The 20,176-nt window shown below is 44.8% G+C and overlaps 1 protein-coding gene across 1 annotated transcript in view; it reads right to left on the bottom strand.

Annotated features, from left to right (window-relative positions):
* The window catches only part of LOC311100843 (protein sidekick-2-like), an 80,505-nt gene extending 61,402 nt beyond the window's left edge, over positions 1 to 19,103 (bottom strand). Inside the window, exons 1-11 of the mRNA XM_084141819.1 lie at positions 19,020 to 19,103; positions 18,562 to 18,756; positions 17,429 to 17,545; positions 16,744 to 16,911; positions 16,366 to 16,468; positions 14,113 to 14,289; positions 12,020 to 12,156; positions 11,393 to 11,540; positions 10,027 to 10,167; positions 9,140 to 9,321; positions 8,084 to 8,199 (exon numbers count right to left, since the gene is read on the bottom strand). Of these exons, the coding sequence (XP_083997945.1) occupies positions 8,084 to 8,199; positions 9,140 to 9,321; positions 10,027 to 10,167; positions 11,393 to 11,540; positions 12,020 to 12,156; positions 14,113 to 14,289; positions 16,366 to 16,468; positions 16,744 to 16,911; positions 17,429 to 17,545; positions 18,562 to 18,756; positions 19,020 to 19,056 (1,521 nt within the window). The 5' untranslated portion in view covers positions 19,057 to 19,103. The remainder of the gene's footprint in view (positions 1 to 8,083; positions 8,200 to 9,139; positions 9,322 to 10,026; positions 10,168 to 11,392; positions 11,541 to 12,019; positions 12,157 to 14,112; positions 14,290 to 16,365; positions 16,469 to 16,743; positions 16,912 to 17,428; positions 17,546 to 18,561; positions 18,757 to 19,019) is intronic.
* Between the last annotated feature and the right edge of the window lie 1,073 nt (positions 19,104 to 20,176).

Below are 20,176 nucleotides of genomic sequence, written 5' to 3'. Positions count from 1 at the left end.
TCTGACAGACGGAGACAATACAGGCACGTCAAAGCTGGGACTGAAAAACAGCTTCTATCTCCAGGCCATCAGACTGTTGAACAGTCACCACTAGCCATCTACCAGGTGATGCTCACTCACTCGTTCCACAAAATTAGTGCCTTTTGGACATGCAAACTTTTACGAAATGAACTTTAAAATATCTCTTCTTTCAACATTCAATTGCATGGAGGAAATGTTTAGCCTATGGAAAAACTATTTTTCCCATCTCAGGCATTAAAATAATGTGAACTAAGAGCATTTTATATGCACTTTTACCACACTGTCTGTCAACCCTGTTATGAACACTTATGTAACTTTCTAACTATTATTTAAAAACTTTTTTTTATTATAAATCCAACATTTGCTCATTGTTTAAGTATCCCTTGTACAAGTAAACTCCCATATAATATCAAACTGTTGAGTCGCTAACAGGTTGACGATAACAGGCTTGAGGTTTTAGGTGAAGATCAACCATTACTCCTCATGTGGTGAAGAGCATGGGAACACATGGTGTTCATGAAATGAGGAATTATACTTATGTTCCACACATAATGAAAGTTTAATTAAATTCAAGTTTTCCTAACATTAATTGAGCGAACAGGGTTGAGGTGTTGAGCGCGACCATCTCAGTCAAAGATGATAAAACAATTATAAATAGACCAAAAAGAGAGAGAATACTTACTTCCTTTTCCACCATGCTGTTCAGAAGACCCAAACGATGTCACCTGCTGTGAATCATTTAACTTGGTGGAATGGTAAACTATTTTAAAGGGGTAAATTGTTGGCATTTCAGGGTTTACCTTAAAATGAGGGACAGACGCAAATTCATCACTAATCACATGGAATGTAAATAATAATCTTCAGAAATGACTGTCAAAGCAGCAAAATAACTAGGCCTTTAGCAAGCCTTTATTCATATAAAAAAATCAGATTTATTGAATTCTCCATGTGGTCTATAGCGCACTTCATTTAAAATGATTTTAAAATTCAATATTGGTGCACAATTTCTACTTAAAATATCAAAGGACGCAAAAGGCATTTCGTGGAACGACCCATACACACACACACACACACACACACACACACACACAAACACACACACACACACACACACACACACACACACACACACACACATACACACACAGTCTTGTACAGCTAACCTCACGGGGACACACAATTCAGTCCCATTCAAAATCCTATTTTCCCTAACCCCTAACCCTAAACCTAACCCATACTCTTACCCTTACCCTAACCCTAACCTTAACCCTAACCCTAGCCTTAACCCAAAAACCTAACCTTAACCCTAACCCTAAACCTAACCCTAGCTCCTAACCCTAACCCTAAAACGAACCCTAGCTCCTAACCCTAACCCTTAACGTAATTCTAACCCTAACACTAACTTTAACCCTAAACCCCCTAGAAATAGCATTTGACCTCGTGGGGACTAAAAAAATGTCCCCAGTTGGTCAAATTTCTGTTAGTTTACTATTCTTGTTGGGACTTCTGGCCCCCACAAGAATAGTTAAACACACACACACACACACACACATCCAATGCTGCTGCCCCATGTTATAGAGGCATTAAACCACTGGACACTTCCCATTTCACACTGTGTATTTAAATACTGTATTCTCGACATAGCTCATTCTAATATTTCTACTACTGTACATTGAATTTTAGTTACACTGTTTATACACACAGCATACAGTGGGGAAAAAAAGTATTTAGTCAGCCACCAATTGTGCAAGTTCTCCCACTTAAAAAGATGAGAGAGGCCTGTCATTTTCATCATAGGTACACGTCAACTATGACAGACAAAATGAGAAACAAAAATCCAGAAAATCACATTGTAGGATTTTTATGAATTTATTTGCAAATTATGGTGGGAAATAAGTATTTGGTCAATAACAAAAGTTTCTCAATACTTTGTTATATACCCCTTGTTGGCAATGACACAGGTCAAACATTTTCTGTAAGTCTTCACAAGGTTTTCACACACTGTTGCTGGTATTTTGGCCCATTCCTCCATGCAGATCTCCTCTAGAGCAGTGATGTTCGAGCCGACTAGGTGAAAAATCTGTCGATGTGCCCTTGAGCAAGGCACTTAACCCTAATTGCTCCTGTAAGTCGCTCTGGATAAGAGCGTCTGCTAAATGACCAATTTATTTATTTATTTATGTTTTGGGGCTGTCGCTGGGCAACACAGACTTTCAACTCCCTCCAAAGATTTTCTATGGGGTCGAGATCTGGAGACTGGCTAGGCCACTCCAGGACCTTGAAATGCTTCTTACGAAGCCACTCCTTCGTTGCCCGGGCGGTGTGTTTGGGATCATTGTCATGCTGAAAGACCCAGCCACGTTTCATCTTCATTGCCCTTGCTGATGGAAGGAGGTTTTCACTCAAAATCTCACGATACATGGCCCCATTCATTCTTTCCTTTACACGGATCAGTCGTCCTGGTCCCTTTGCAGAAAAACAGCCCCAAAGCATGATGTTTCCACCCCCATGCTTCACAGTAGGTATGGTGTTCTTTGGATGCAACTCAGCATTCTTTGTCCTCCAAACACGACGAGTTGAGTTTTTACCAAAAAGTTATATTTTGCTTTTATCTGACCATATGACATTCTCCCAATCCTCTTCTGGATCATCCAAATGCACTCTAGCAAACTTCAGACGGGTCTGGACATGTACTGGCTTAAGCAGGGGGACACGTCTGGCACTGCAGGATTTGAGTCCCTGGCGGCGTAGTGTGTTACTGATGGTAGGCTTTGTTACTTTGGTCCCAGCTCTCTGCAGGTCATTCACTAGGTCCCCCCGTGTGGTTCTGGGATTTTTGCTCACCGTTCTTGTGATCATTTTGACCCCACGGGGTGAGATCTTGCGTGGAGCCCCAGATCGAGGGAGATTATCAGTGGTCTTGTATGTCTTCCATTTCCTAATAATTGCTCCCACAGTTGATTTCATCAAACCAAGCTGCTTACCTATTGCAGATTCAGTCTTCCCAGCCTGGTGCAGGTCTACAATTTTGTTTCTGGTGTCCTTTGACAGCTCTTTGGTCTTGGCCATAGTGGAGTTTGGAGTGTGACTGTTTGAGGTTGTGGACAGGTGTCTTTTATACTGATAACAAGTTCAAACAGGTGCCATTAATACAGGTAACGAGTGGAGGACAGAGGAGCCTCTTAAAGAAGAAGTTACAGGTCTGTGAGAGCCAGAAATCTTGCTTGTTTGTAGGTGACCAAATACTTATTTTCCACCATAATTTGCAAATAAATTCATTAAAAATCCTACAATGTGATTTTCTGGGAAAAAAATTCTCAATTTGTCTGTCATAGTTGACGTGTACCTATGATGAAAGTTACAGGCCTCTCTCATCTTTTTAAGTGGGAGAACTTGCACAATTGGTGGCTGACTAAATACTTTTTTTCCCCACTGTATTTATTTATATACTGGATTCTTGACATAGCTCACTCTAATATATCTACTACTGTACATATCATTTTTTTGTATATCTTGTGTAAATTCATCCGGTGTATATACACTGAGTGTACAAAACATTAGGAACACCTTCCTGATATTGAGTTGCACCCACTTTTGCCCTCAGAACAGCCTCAATTCGTCGGGGCAAGGACTCTACAAGGTGTCGAAAGCATTTCCCGGGGATGCTGGTCCATGTTAACTCCAATGCTTCCCACAGCTGTGTCAAGTTGGCTGGATGTCCTTTGGGTGGTGGACCATTCTTGATACACACAGGAAACTGTTGAGCGTGAATAACCCAGCAGCGTTGCAGTTCTTGATACACTCAAACTGGTGCACCTACTACCATACTGTTACAGTACTATTTGGGTGGTTAATTGGATTCGTTTAAACATTTCTTGATTACTTTTTATTTTAATTAGATCTCTCTCTCTCTCTAAATTCAATGTTCAATTCAAAGGGCTTTATTGGCATGGGAAACATATGTTTAAATTGCCAAAGCAAGTGAAATAGATAATAAACAAAAGGGAAATAAACAATCAGAAATAAACAGTAAACATCACTCTCTCTCTCTCTCTCTCTCTCTCTCTCTCTCTCTCTCTTTCTCTCTCTCCCCCTCCCTCCCTCCCTCCCTCCCACCCTACCTCCCAGTAACCTCTCTCTTGGGACAGCCCCTGCAGTCAGAGAGAGTTTAATAGTGACCCCTGAGATTTCCTGCTAAGTGAACTCTCCTGGGAGAAACACAATGCATGTGTCATCACATCTCAAAGACTTACTATAGAATGAAGTTCTAGTACAGCTGATTCTAAACAGTCATTCTCCATACATCTCATTATGATCCTATCAAGTACATCTGTAAATGACAGTTAACAAAACCAGCTTCCTTAACAGTATGAGACTAACAGCGCCGGAGAAGATGGCTGCCGTTTTACAGCCCTCTAACCAATTGTACTATTATGTGTGTTTTTCCGCGTTATTTGTAATTTATTTTGTACATAATGTTTCTGCCATCATCTCTTATAACCAAAAAGAGCTTCTGGATATCAGGACAGCGATTACTCACCTCGTATTGGACGAAGATTTTTTCTTCAACGAGGCGGCCGCGAAGGATATCATACAGACACCCGACAAGGCCCAAATCCCCGTCATTCGCGTGAGGAAGAGACAGAGATATCGTGGACATAGATCGGGGTGCCTTGTAAGGATCCGACGGCGAGCGAGTAAACTGCCTCTTCCATCAATCCTATTAGCCAACGTTCAATCATTTGAAAATAAATTGGATGATTTAAGACTACGGTTATCCTACCAACGGGACATTAAAAACTGTAATATCTTATGTTTCACCGAGTCGTGGCTGAACGACGACATTGATAACATACAGCTAGCGGGCTATACGCTACATCGGCAGGATAGAACGGCTGACTCCGGTAAGACAAGGGGTGGCGGTCTGTGTATATTTGTAAACAACAGCTGGTGCACAAAATCAAATACTAAGGAAGTCTCTAGGTTTTGCTCGCCTGAGGTAGAGTATCTTATGATAAGCTGTAGACCACACTATTTACCAAGAGAGTTTTCATCTATATTTTTCATAGCTGTCTATTTACCACCACAAACCAATGCTGGCATTAAGATTGCACTGAATGAGTTGTACAAGGCCATAAATCAACAGGAAAACGCTCATCCAGATGCAGCGCTCCTAGTGGCCAGGGACTTTAATGGAGGGAAACTTAAATCCGTTCTACCTAATTTCTACCAGCATGTTAAATGTGCAACCAGAGGAAAAAAAACTCTAGACCACGTTTACTCCACACACAGAGACGCATACAAAGCTCTCCCTCGCCCTCCATTTGGCAAATCTGACCATAACTCTATCCTCCTGATTCCTGCTTATAAGCAAAAACTAAAGCAGGAAGCACCAGTGACTCGGTTAATAAAAAAGTGGTCAGATGACGCAGATGCTAAGCTACAGGACTGTTTTGCTAGCACAGACTGGAATATGTTCCGGGATTCTTCAGACAGCATTGAGGAGTACACCACATCAGTCACTGGCTTCATCAATAAGTGCATCGATGATGTCGTCCCCACAGTGATCGTACGTACATACCCCAACCAGAAGCCATGGATTACAGGAAACATCCGCACTGAGCTAAAGGGTAGAGCTTCCGCTTTCAAGGAACGGGACTCTAACCCGGACGCTTATAAGAAATCCCGCTATGCCCTCCGACAAACCATCAAACAGGCAAAGAGTCAATACAGGACTAAGATTGAATCGTACTACACTGGCTCTGACGCTCGTCGGATGTGGCAGGGCTTGAAAACTATTACAGACTACAAAGGGAAGCACAGCCGTGAGCTGCCCAGTGACACAAGCCTACCAGACGAGCTAAACCACTTCTATGCTCGCTTCGAGGCAAGCAACACTGAAGCATGCATGAGAGCACCAGCTGTTCCGGATGACTATGTGATCACGCTCTCCGTAGCCGATGTGAGTAAGACTTTTAAGCAGGTCAACATTCACAAGGCCGCAGGGCCAGACGGATTACCAGGACGTGTACTCCGAGCATGTGCTGACCAACTGGCAAGTGTCTTCACTGACATTTTCAACATGTCCCTGACTGAGTCTGTAATACCAACATGTTTCAAGCAGACCACCATAGTCCCCGTGCCCAAGGACTCTAAGATAACCTGCCTAAATGACTACCGACCCGTAGCACTGACGTCTGTAGCCATGAAGTGCTTTGAAAGGCTGGTCATGGCTCACATCAACAGCATTATCCCAGAAACCCTAGACCCACTCCAATTTGCATACCGCCCCAACAGATCCACAGATGATGCAATCTCTATTGCACTCCACACATGCTATTCATTGACTACAGCTCAGCATTCAACACCATAGTGCCCTCTAAGCTCATCACTAAGCTAAGGATCCTGGGACTAAACACCTCCCTCTGCAACTGGATCCTGGACTTCCTGACGGGCCGCCCCCAGGTGGTAAGGGTAGGTAACAACACATCTGCCACACTGATCCTCAACACGGGGGCCCCTCAGGGGTGCGTGCTCAGTCCCCTCCTGTACTCTCTGTTCACCCATGACTGCATGGCCAGGCACGACTCCAACACCATCATTAAGTTTGCCGACGACACAACAGTGGTAGGCCTGATCACCGACAACGATGAGACAGCCTATAGGGAGGAGGTCAGAGACCTGGCCGTGTGGTGCCAGGACAACAACCTCTCCCTCAACGTGACCAAGACAAAGGAGATGATTGTGGACTACAGGAAAAAAAAGAGGACTGAGCACGCCCCCATTCTCATCGACGGGGCTGTAGTGGAACAGGTTGAGAGCTTCAAGTTCCTTGGTGTCCACATCACCAACGAACTATCATGGTCCAAACACACCAAGACAGTCGTGAAGAGGGCACGACAAAGCCTATTCCCCCTCAGGAGACTGAAAACATTTGGCATGGGTCCTCAGATCCTCAAAAAATTCTACAGCTGCACCATCGAGAGCATCCTGACTGGTTGCATCACCGCCTGGTATGGCAACTGCTTGGCCTCCGACCGCAAGGCACCACAGAGGGTAATGCGTACGGCCCAGTACATCACTGGGGCCAAGCTTCCTGCCATCCAGGACCTCTATACCAGGCGGTGTCAGAGGAAGGCCCTCAAAATTGTAAAAGACTCCAGCCACCCTAGTCATAGACTGTTCTCTCTGCTACCGCATGGCAAGCGGTACCGGAGTGCCAAGTCTAGGTCCAAAAGACTTCTCAACAGCTTCTACCCCCAAGCCATAAGACTCCTGAACAGCTAATCATGGCTACCCGGACTATTTGCACTGCCCCCCCACCCCATCCTTTTTACGCTGCTGCTACTCTGTTAATTATTTATGCATAGTCACTTTAACTCTACCCACATGTACATATTACCTCAACTAGCCGGTGCCCCCGCACATTGACTCTGCAACGGTACCCCCCTGTATATATAGCCTCCCTACTGTTATTTTATTTTACTTCTGCTCTTTTTTTTCTCAACACTTTTTTTGTTGTTGTTTTAATTTTACTTTTTTGTTAAAAATAAATGCACTGTTGGTTAAGGGCTGTAAGTAAGCATTTCACTGTGATGTCTGCACCTGTTGTATTCGGCGCATGTGACCAATACAATTTTATTTTATTTTATTTTATTTGATGAGCAGGAGAGATTGAACAAACAACTTCCAGATCTAGTTAGCCACAAGATAGATAGATAGCTGGTAAAATGCTCAGAAGATGAAAGTCAAAGAAACAAATGACAAATTGGAAGCCATCTTTCACAATGGTTAGTAGTGGCATATCTGTCTCCCCTTGGGCAGTTCTCTTTCCCCTTGTGACACAGTATGAGACATGTACCAGCCTGTACCATTCTATCACCTAGTTGATCGATGAGACTGCCCCTAATGACAGGCTGTCTAGTGTCTCTAACCTTGCAGTCATAGTTCTATCACCCATTAAATGGTATTGCCCTTAGTGACATGGTGACTTGTGTCTATCACCCATTAGATGGTACTGCCCTTAGTGACATGGTGACTTGTGTCTTATGATGTCCCTCACCTTATATCCCTGGTTGATCCCGTTGATGAACTGAGGGTTAGGGGCGGCCCAGGTGATACGGATGGTCGTGGAGTTGACAGCCTCCGCCTGAACGTTACTGGGGGCTATAGTCGGCACTGAGGAAGATAAGTGAGAAAAAAGGAGAAGAGAGAATCAAAGAGAGAGAGAGAGAGAGAGAGAGAGAGAGAGAGAGAGAGAGAGAGAGAGAGAGAGAGAGAGAGAGAGAGAGAGAGGGAGAGAGAGAGAGAATCAGAGAGAGACAATCAGAGAGAGAGAGAGAGAGAGAGAGAGGTGAGAGGAATGGATAGAGAGAACATGAGACTAAACTAAACACCTTATAGATTGGACAGCCTTGGCTGGCAGAATTTACAGTATGTGTCTATATCCCAGGTATTGCTTTTGATTCTGCAGGGCAAGGGCAAGGGCAGCCATATTAACTTCTTCACACCTTCACTTTCTTCTTTTTCTTCTTCTATCTCGAGGCTCGGGACACATTACAACACTGTAACCTTCCTGCTTTCACGTTGCATCTGTGGCCTCAAACTTTTAATCTACTGCCAAGGTAGTGTAATGTAATGTACTATACAGAGCTTACAGAGGATTCAATAGGAAGACATACCTGTATTCAGAAAGTAATCAATGTATTCAGCAAGACTTCAATACCATTTGACACAGGTGCTAACTCCACGTTTTTGTACCAGTACTGACTGTGCTGCCTTCTACATGAACTGTATCAAGAAACTATCCCTGTTGAACATCATCCTTATATCCTCAAAATAGACATGGATACTGACTTGACAAGTTCATTTATGCGTCAAGTCATTAAATAGGTATAAAAAGGTAACAATTACACAGGTACAATACTTTCCATTCAATTTATTTTCCATGTTATCTAAGTATGTATCTGACTGACAAGCATAAGGACCAATGAGCAGAGACTATTCCAGCTCACATCTGACTGACAAGCATGAGGACCAATGAGCAGAGACTATTCCAGCTCACATCTGACTGACAATCATAAGGACCAATGAGCAGCGAGTATCCAGTATCACTCACCTCCCTGCAGCGTCCACTCAGTAACCTTGTGGCTGAAGGTTCCTAGCCCCGCCCAGTTGTAGGCCGCCACCTCGATCTCATAGTTGGTCCAGATGATCAGGTCCTCCAGGAGAAGGTTGGTCACATCTGGTTTGGAGATGTTCTTACTCTGGTAGTCCACTGGAAGACCTGTCAGACGATATCTGAGAGGAGAGAGAGGGGGAGGAGAGAATAGAGAGAGGGAGGAGAGAGAGGGAGGAGAGAAGAGAGGTTAGTCTGGTCTGGTTTGGAGATGTTCTTACTCTGGTACTCCATAGGCAGACCTGTTAGACGATACATGAGAAGACACAGTCTAGTCTGAGTCGATTGTAGCTACAAGGCCATCTAGGGTGCAGAAATTGAGCACAAACGGATTCTTAGTTGGAGAACAAGACATTCAACTCTTGCATTTTTGTATCACGGTACCTGAGACACAGTGCCAGTGTTCATACCAGGGACGGTAGTACATAACATCTACAGTAGGGGGAGACAGAGCACTAGTCTACAACACTCGCCAGAGTGAGCAGATGACGATGACAACACTGGCTCTACCTCTAATGGATTGGAATATCTACAGAATGCCTGCCACCTTATTTGGGTCTACACCATGACACAACCAGCTACAAACCTACTGTAAACTGAGTTCATCCTTATTGATAAACTGCCAGAGAGCTACAACAGTAGACCTACTCCCAAAATTACTCTTTCTCTCACATTTGACCACAGTCAGTGGTTTTACTTCAATTTGAACATGAGTTCTTATGTTATGTGCTATCATACAGCATAACAACTCTCATCCTTAATTCAGAGAACCAGGGAGGGTTATAGCAGCCAACTCATCCTGTTATCCCATGGGGGTGTGTTCTTACCGGACGCTGTAGCCTCTGAGGACCCCGTTCTGGTGGCTCTCTGGTGGGGGCTGCCACTGGATCATGATGGACTGGTTGGTGCGGCCGCTGGCGATCACGTTCTGGGGAGGAGCACTGGGAGGTTCCTCTGGTAGAGACACACTGCAGAGAGGAGAGATATAGAGATAAAGTAGGGAACAAGAGAGAGATACAGATACAGAGAGAAATTAGGGAAAGAAAGACGGATGTTTATCTGTCCAAGGAGGAAGGTCACGCCAAACATAGATTTCAATCCTCCTAAGACTGCATTTTATGCTGTCCCGGTTGATTTGTTGATCTGGCAATGAACTGTGTCTCTCTACAACTATGAAAAGCACTGTCTCTGTCATAACCTATTTGTCTTTCATTGCCTCTCAGCATGTGTCCATTCATCCTATCTACCTATTTAAGCTCTGGAAAAAACATCATTACGCCTTTCCTAAAAGATTCCCTACTGATGGAAACATAAGGTACCTACACAGAGAGGGAAAAGGCTAATACCACAATGCACCAGTCAGATGATGCTCAATCAATTAAATACAGTAAAACCCTACAGTTTATTCTTACCCTGTCAAAACCAAAGAGCCCAGAGAGAGATACTGTACGACACTTCTGAAGCGAGGCGGAGTTGAGATCAAACGGAAGCACAAAGTGCTCGGTGTGAACCCCTGCGCTGTCGGGCAGGAGTGCCCTTTGGCTCTCCTCTCAGCTGGAGAAGGCTGGGGATCCAACAGTTCGCATTTGAGCTGGCGTGACTAGCTAGCCGGTGTAAGAGGATGGTGTCGTCCCAAATGGCCCCCTATTCCCTACATATTGCACTACTTTTAACCAGAGCATTACGGGCCCTGGTCAAAAGTAGTGCACTATACAGGGGATAGGGTGCCACATGGGATGCAGAAGAGCATTGAGGGATTGGGCGGGGGCGGGGGGGGGGGGGGGGGGGGGGTTTAAAGGAGTCACAGGAGACACACTGTACATTCTCAAAAGTGACTCAGGCTAGTGAAGCCAACCTGATCTCCACACTCTCCCGGGATACCCCCAAATCCCTCTCTGAGTGAGTGAGGTGGTGGCGTGTGTCTGGCTGCATCGACTCAAATACTGTTCCTTCAGCAGATAAACACACACACGCACAAACACACACCATGGACAATGTGTACTGGGACAGGGGATCACACACTTGTTGTCTGGGAGACTGAGTGGGCTGTTATCATTGGATGGCAGGACATAAGGGGCTTTGGAGGGGAGTGAAGGATCCTCTGAGGACCCTCACTTGCTTGCCCATGCTCATGTACACGCTTACTCACTAACTAACTCACTCACACAATTGTTCATTCATTTATCCACTCACCGGTCAGTCTCCTTGCTGAACTGGCCCTTTCCCACGTCGTTGACGGCACACAGGCGGAACTGGTAGGAGCGTGCTGGGATAAGCCCGCTGACGGTCACTGCTGTCGACTCAGGCTCTATGTTGGCCAGGAGGATAGCCCAGGGAGCGTCTAGGACAGGGAGAGAGAACAGACACATACAATCAGCGGTTGATCTAATCCTTATTCATTCTATTCCTCCTACTAACAGTGTTTTTTTTTCCTCATTCTACATTTCTCCTACTCTAGTCGAATTTCTTTCCTCCCTGGCTCCTCCTTGCCTGGCTACCTTTCCACATCGCTCCGGCCAATATGACGTTTCTTCTCCACAATGAGTCTGGATTTGCCTCCCTCCCGTACGATTTCTAGAATGCGAACACATTCTGACCGTTCTGATTGGTCCCATTAACCGATGGGTTGGGGAAGAGCCAACCTATATGATGACGTTATCAACTTTGAAAATCTGATTGGTTAGAATTGTTAGAGACGATCCAATCGCTGATGAATTTGCTGTGGACAACACCCCTTTTTGAAGTCACACAACGACTTCTAGGATGGCAGATTAAATTCAGGCTGAGTCGTCAGGCAGGTGTCCACCTGAGATCACTCACTGTTCTCGGAGACCTCCAGAACGTAGTGAATTAGGGGGCTGTTCCCGTCAAATGGCTTGGCCCAGGACAGGTTGATGGCCCTCTTCTCTGAGGAGCTCAGCAGAGACACAGGGTTCTCTGGAGCATAGGGCAGCTGCCTGTGAGGGGGAGATAGACAGATAGCCAGAGAGTTCATCAGACAGACGGGCAGACAGAGAAGAAATGACTGCATGAGTTTTTCTAATAAATTCTTAAAGGTAAGAATTACTCAAAATCCATCATTATGGGAACCTAGGAGAGAAGGGTAAAGAAGAAAAGAGAGATAGAAAGACAGGAGCAGTGGCGTGTATTCATGGATACCAAGGGAAGCCAGGCTTCCCCAAAATATATCTATTTTTTACATACAATTATTTATCTTCGTCTCTCTGTGTTTCATAATTTTCCTTCAATTCGCAAGAGGCGGAATGTATATCACAGGAGAAAGCATCCGAGCGAGCGAAACAGCGTCCCCTCTGTCTCGCTACGTGTAGGCCATCTATGTGATGCTGTCTGGTCCAAACGTTGTTTGTTGCCACCCATAGCATTTAAGGCAAGTGAAGCCAGCGAGCATTTGGCCTCCCTTGATAAAAAAGGATACATAAATTAGCCAATCAGCATTTATCTAAACTGAGCAAGCTCAACTGTGAATGGTCCTGGCGCACCAAAGAAAAGTGTCAAGAGAAGCCAGCTTGGATTTTGGCGTCACTCCTATCAAATCACATTGAGAGCATACGTCATTGACAGAAACACTTGAATTGTTGCATCTCCGGCGGCTAGCTAGCCAGCTAGCTAAAATTGGCCCTTTCCTAAATTAGACATGGATGGAGATAGGGATTTGGTTTGACTTAATTCTCCATACTGGCCAATGATTATAACAGCGATTCTGATCCAACAATTAATTAATACATTGTTGTGCCCCTGGCCTGAGAAGATGGAAGTTCAATATGTAGCTAGATATAGAAGGCTAATGTTAACTAGCTAACGTTGCCCATGAATGGAAGTTAGGCTAGCGAGCAAGCATTTTAGCCAGGTAGCCTAGGACAACAAAAACTAAAAGCGTGATAGACCGTTTCGTCAACATGAAAGAGAGGACATTGGCGTTTCTCTACAAGTAGGGTGAGTCAACATGTTTTTCTACTTGCACGCGCACGCACACACACACACACACACACACACACACACACACACACACACACACACACACACACACATAAATCAGAATCGTGGACAGCCACAACATATTTAGCTTATGTTGATTGGACTTAATTGTTTTTGGTATCTTTTAGTTGTCACTATATTAGACTAAGCAGAGGGGATTTGATTATGTTGAAATGGTGCTGGAATAGTGGAGGCAGCTCCTGTTTTCTTTGCGACTTGCCGCAACTCTCTGTGGTTCTAAATCAATAGTTGTTTAGTGGTCTGAAAATGTTGGAAACATTAACTTGCTTGACCATGCTGTAGGTCATGTAACTGTCTGTTACTGTACATGCAATATGGTTTGTGGACTTCACTGGACAGAGGTTGCTATCCAGTTTTGTGATAAAACAATCTATCACTGTAGCAACGCATATGAATGAACAGGTTATAGAGCAAACAACGCAATTATCAAAACATAGGTTGTAATATGGCTTATTTGGGGCGGGGGGCTTCCCCAGTGATTTTACCCACACACCGCTACTGGACAGGAGTGGGTTGAAACAGGTGAGAGACAGGAGAGGTGAGTGTGTGTCTCCGGGGCTAAACTTCACTGTCTTCAGAGGTGAGAATGGGGAGAGAGGTGAGCTGAGGGACAAGTTGACAGTCTGAAAATGCGTCAGAGGTGGCAAAAAAAGGTGAGGTGTGCAAAAAGTCAGAAAGTTAGAAAATGTTGAAAGAGAACAGAAGTATTTTTGCGTCCGTGTGTGCTTGTGTTAAAAAGAGAACAAGAGATTTAGAGAGAATTTCAAAAAGGCCACAACGAGGAGAACAGAGAACAAACACAGTATCTCTTGTTCACGACAGGATGAGCATGAACGAGAGAGAGAGAAAACAAGAGGATGATAAAGAGGGAAAGAGAGAGATGTCGATGGTGTTACCTGACTCGGAGGTGTGCGCTGCGTGAGTCGTTGCCCCCTACGGAGGTGACCCTACAGGTGTAGGTCCCGATGTCACCTGACCAGGTCTGGGAGATGTGGAGAGTACCATCAGGGTCCAGCCGGATACGAGGGATGGACTGGGCGTTGATGACCGAGCCCTCCTTCTCCCATACATACCTACAGTATAACACACAGTTAGTTAGGACGTTAGTTACCATAGTCAACTACACGGAAAATAACGTACATACATACACTACATGACCAAAGGTATGTGGACACCTGCTACACACTTCAGCACTCGGCGGTCTCGTTCAGTGAGCTTGTGTGGCCTACCACTTCGCGGCTGAGCCGTTGTTGCTCTAGACGTTTCGACTTCACAATAACAGCACTTACAGTTGACCAGGGCAGCTCTAGAAGGGCAGACATTTTACGAACTGACTTGTTGGAAAGGTGACATCCTTTGACGGTGCCATGTTGAAAGTCACTTAGCTCTTCAGTAAGGCCATTCTACTGCAAACGTTTGTCTATGGAGATTGCATGGCGGTGTGCTCGATTTTAGCAACGGGTGTGGCTGAAATAGCCGAACCCACTAATTTGAAGGGCTGTCCACATACAATAGAAGATCATCTGAACCACTTTGTGCTTTTTTGAAGTGTGTCGTTCCTAAGCATCAATCAATATGTTCACTCTTGCGCGCTCTCTCTCTGCTACAAACTATCACACTATCACATCCACACACAGACACACTCGCACACACACACACACAAAGTGGGGTACTAATTGCTGCAGTGTGTGTGTGTGTCAGAAAAATCTGAAGAATCCCCCTGACGGTTCCCTCTTCATTAAGTCCAGGGCTATAATAGGCTCCTTTCATCTCTCCCACTTTATGACTGTAGCCAAGCACAACAGCAGGATACCGGGCAGGAAAACACTGTCTCTGACACTAGCATATCAAAAGACTGATTCAAACACATCACAAATGACCTGCTCAAATGCAAAGCGCACACACAAACACACACACTCATTAAGGCATAGAGAGATCGAGAGCGAGAGCTGAATATTGACAGCCATTGAACTTGACTATACTTTGTATTAGTGACCTACAGCACACAGCTCAATATATTTAGACTGTGGTGTTGCTGTAGGACCAGTGGCAAGGTGCTGTATGTGTGTTGCTTCTTGACATGCACAGCAGGTGTAAGCTCGGGCCTCTGTGACCTTGTCATTTTGTGCATTGTTAGTGTGCACTGTTGTATGTAAGGTTGGAGAAAAGTGTGCGTGTGTGTGTCTGTATAAAGTGCTTTGTGTGGCTCTGAGCGATTAGTGGTTTTTGAGGTCGGTTGTATTTCGGTTTGATAATTTTTTAAAATCTAATGGTTTTCTATTTTCTATTTTATTTTTTTGTAGATGCACTGTGCATTATGTGGGTTGAATGCTGTAACAACACAGAATAAAACAATTAATAAAAGTCCCATGATGGTAGTGACTGCCCATTACTGCTTATCACTTATTAACCATTTATTCACATTACTTTACTTTAATAAAATATTTCAGTTGTTGTATGTATTACATTTGTTTTATTTGATAACTTTATTATTTCATTCCAAGTCATCATCTCATCTCTTTAGAGCTGCTGCCTATGCTGTCTGACAAAATCACTATTTTAGTAGTTCTTCAAAGTAAATAAGGCATAATTTTATGACTGCTGAATACCAACTATCAATCACTTAGACCATGTATTTTCAGGTAGAGATACCTCGCGAAACAACTGCTCTCGATCTCTCTCGATCGTGCATTCTTCTGTCTCTTCTCTCCGTGTCTGCCTGACACTAACCTAACGTAGCAGGCATAAAAGAAACACACAGACCGGACAAGTAGGAGTGCAATGATTTATGGTCATTGTAGTTAATGACGCAAAACTCATTGTAGTTTTGCGCTAAACTATGTAGAATATTAGCCTGTTGGAAACTACAACTCCCTACTAGATCGCACAGATTTATCTTTAGAGACACTGTGCAATGTGCGCATTAAGCTCACAGAAAAAAAAACGGACAAAATGGAATTCAAATAATTGAACGATGTTGTCAATTAGTTGTTTAAAACTGAAAAATAAGCAACATTTTGGTTAATCGCTCAGCACTACTCTGTGTCTCTATGTGTCTCTCTCTCTGTGTGTGTGTGTGTGTGTGTGTGGGTGGGTGCATTGTGTGTGTGTGTGTGTGTGTTTGTGTGTGTGTGTGTGTGATCTCCTACCTGACGGTGACACTGGGGTCGTGTGTAACTCCACAGGTCATGATGGCCTTGGTGCCTTTGATGACACTCTGGTCCTGAGGGGGGGTGTTGATACGGGTACGAGCTATAGGAGAGAGAGAGAAGGGATGCATGAGCACACTTATACACACACTATAGAAAGGGAAGGATGCAGTGCTGCATATTCTGATTTCTCCAAGTGGCACATTTTGTCCCTGGATCAAGTCACATGTTGTCCCTGGATCAAGTCCATCAACCAATCAGATAATAGTCTGCTATGTGACATCATCAAAATGTGCAAGATTTAGTGAGTCTCCCCCAGGTACCGACGCAGTGCGCAAGACACTCCCTCCACCCACCCACCTACACACACACACTCACCCCACACCAACAGGTCAGCAGCAGCCTCGTCTATGCCCCGGGAGTTGCTGGCCATGCAGGTGTATGTGCCAGCGTCTGGTAAGTGGGAGGGGGAGATGAGAAGGCTGCCTGACTCCAGCAGGGTGAACCTGGGCAGCTGGACAGAACCACTGGCCAGGACACGCTCACCTGGGGGAGAGAGAGAGAGAGAGAGTGAAACACGCACAGAGATACACACAGTTCACTGGGGACACTCATACCGGTTTTTGTAATTGACTTCTGATGTCTTGATGGGTTGGGAAAATGTAGGGGAAGCTGGGGAAACTGTTTGGGTTAACTGATTGATTGTTACTATTTATTGATTTCATTTCGTATTCAATGTGTTTATTTAATAATTCTGCAGGGTTCATTTGCAAAAGAGACCTGCGTCTCAATATGACTCTCTGCTTAAATAAAGGTTAAATAAAAAACGTAATAAACTAATGGATGGTATTAGTCTGCATGAGCTAGATAGACTGGTACCATGGGAGATACTGTGCATTCATCCAGCCTTTTGCAGATAGTTGAGTAATGTTATGATTGGACTGCTCCGTTCTGGTTAAGTCCATTGTTCAATCATAATGGGAAAAAACATATTGTGAATGTCTGCTTCTCCCCTATGACATAGTGTTTGCCTGGTGGAGGGGTGCAGTGGAGAGAGTCTGACCTTTCTGCCAGGTGATGGCCGGTCTGGGGGCTCCTGATGTTTCACAGTGGAGGATGATTGACATGCCATCAATCACCGTGCTGTCGGATGGCCCAGCTGTGATGTTAGGGGCGATGCCTGAGGGGAGACACGCACGTACACACACACACACACACACACACACACACACACACACACACACACACACACACACACACACACACACACACACACACACACACACACACACACACGGGAGCCGGAGAGAGAGGAGGTTAGAGAATACACAGACAACACATACTGATAAGAGACAAGGTACGGTGCAGGTCTTTTTTTGAGTGGAAAAAAGACAGTCAAACATGCACATGTACACGGGCACACACACACCCCTTCACACACATTGATTGGAAGCACAAAGGCAGGCAGAGGGTTACAGAGAGGTGAGGGAAAGAAGTCGTCTTCAATAGGAACTCATCTTCAAACCCATCCTGACATTTAATGGCTGTGCCTGTGGCAGACTTTTTCGCTGTCCTCGATCTCAGTGTTCAGCGAGCGCTTTGTAGCACTAACACTCCCAGGATGAACACAGCAGTCACCCACCTTTCATTGCCTTCATACCACCCACTCACAACCCAGAGAGAGAGAGAGAGAGAGAGAGAGAGAGAGAGAGAGAGAGAGAGAGATAGAGAGAGAGAGATAGAGAGAGAGAGAGAGAGAGAGAGTGAGAGGGAGGGCGGGCGGGATTGAAGGAAAAGGGAAGAGACAGGGCGACAAAGCCTTCCCCGCTCACAACAGGTGATTAATCAAAGTCTTAGAAGATGACATCAGAACATGCCACTCATAGAACTGACAGAGAGAGAGGAAAAGAGGAAGGTAAAGAAAGAGCATTAGAGAAAGTGGTACGGGGCAAAGGGATATAGAACAGGGAGGGCTAGGGAGAGCGGCAATAAACTAGGTAGGCTGAGACAGATAAGAGGATGGTGCTACAGGTAGAGAGAGGGAGGGATGCACTGACTGAAATATTCCTTCATTCTGATAGCAGGGTTCAGTTAAGTGGTATGATGTAGGTAGACAGAATGAGTAAAGGGAACGCAAGTAAAAAGAGTTGTATTCAGAGTAAAAGACAGAATCAAAATAATAGCAGGTATACTCACTAGTGACAGCAAGGTAGGTGTTGGTCTGCACCTCTCCTGCCAGGTTCCGGGCGAAACACTGGAACATTCCTGTGTCGTCGGGCAGAAGGCCGTTGACCTGCAGACTGCCCCCCACCAACACCCTGTACCTGGGGGTCTTCACTGGACTGATGGGCACAGCATCCTTATACCACACAATGTCTGGCTGAGGCACACCTAGAGGAGGGAGAGAGGTCGTTATATACTGGGAAAGTGGTAAACACACTTTTGTACTGTATATGTGGACATGTGGGGACATAATTTATAATCAAACACACTCATACCTGCATATGTGGAGACATGTGGGGTCATAGATGCACAAACATAGACACATACAGATACACATGTGATCATGCTCTGAACTCATACATGTGCGTCCATATGGACACATATGAATGCATATACATACACACAGATACACAGACATGTGCACGTCTCACCTCGTGCCTGGCAGGGGATATCCACCACTTTCTCCATCTCAGCAGTGATGTGTTTCTCTGGTTCCTTCACAAACTGGGGAGGCTCTGAAGGAGAGAGAGATATGGTATGGTATGGGTCAGAAAGCTGGATCAAATAAAAACCTTGACGAGTACAAAATCTACTAAAGGTCTCACACATTGCATGATTTACGCAACACACATTTTCTCAAGATATGATTTGGCCATTTAGAATCAGTGTGGATCGTAAATTCATGAACACAGATCAAACTAAACCAATGCATACCTTGTACATGTAAGAAGGCCCCAGATTATCACCATGTACATGTAAATAGGCCCTTGGTAGGTCACAGAGTCTGACCTTGAACATGTAGGTAGGCCTAGGCCCCAGATATATTCTTACCTTGAACATGTAGGTAGGCCCCAGATATATTCTTACCTTGAACATGTAGGTAGGTCCCAGATATATTCTTACCTTGAACATGTAGGTAGGCCCCAGATATATTCTTACCTTGAACATGTAGGTAGGCCCCAGATATATTCTTACCTTGAACATGTAGGTAGGCCCCAGATATATTCTTACCTTGAACATGTAGGTAGGCCCCAGATATATTCTTACCTTGAACATGTAGGTAGGCCCCAGATATATTCTTACCTTGAACATGTAGGTAGGCCCCAGATATATTCTTACCTTGAACATGTAGGTAGGCCCCAGATATATTCTTACCTTGAACATGTAGGTAGGTCCCAGATATATTCCTACCTTGAACATGTAGGTAGGTCCCAGATATATTCTTACCTTGAACATGTAGGTAGGTCCCAGATATATTCCTACCTTGAACATGTAGGTAGGTCCCAGATATATTCCTACCTTGAACATGTAGGTAGGCCCCAGCGTTGACAGAAGGCACACTGCTGCTGCGGAGGACCGCCTCACACTCGTAGAACCCTGAGTCACTGACCACAGGGCCGATAATGGTCAGTCTGCGGTTGAAGTCACTCAGACCACTGGTGACAAGAACCCTGTTCTTCCTCCATGTGATGCTGAGTTTGATCAGGGGTCTGGGATGGAAGAGAGAGAGAGACAGAGAGAGAGAGAGAGAGAGAGAGAGATAGAGGTAGAGAGAGAGAGAGAGAGAAGAGAGAGAGAGAGAGAGAGA

This window comes from Coregonus lavaretus, assembly GCF_964263955.1.
Source record: "Coregonus lavaretus genome assembly, chromosome: 25".
Taxonomy (NCBI): domain Eukaryota; kingdom Metazoa; phylum Chordata; class Actinopteri; order Salmoniformes; family Salmonidae; genus Coregonus; species Coregonus lavaretus.
This window is presented reverse-complemented; position numbering and strand designations above follow the sequence as displayed.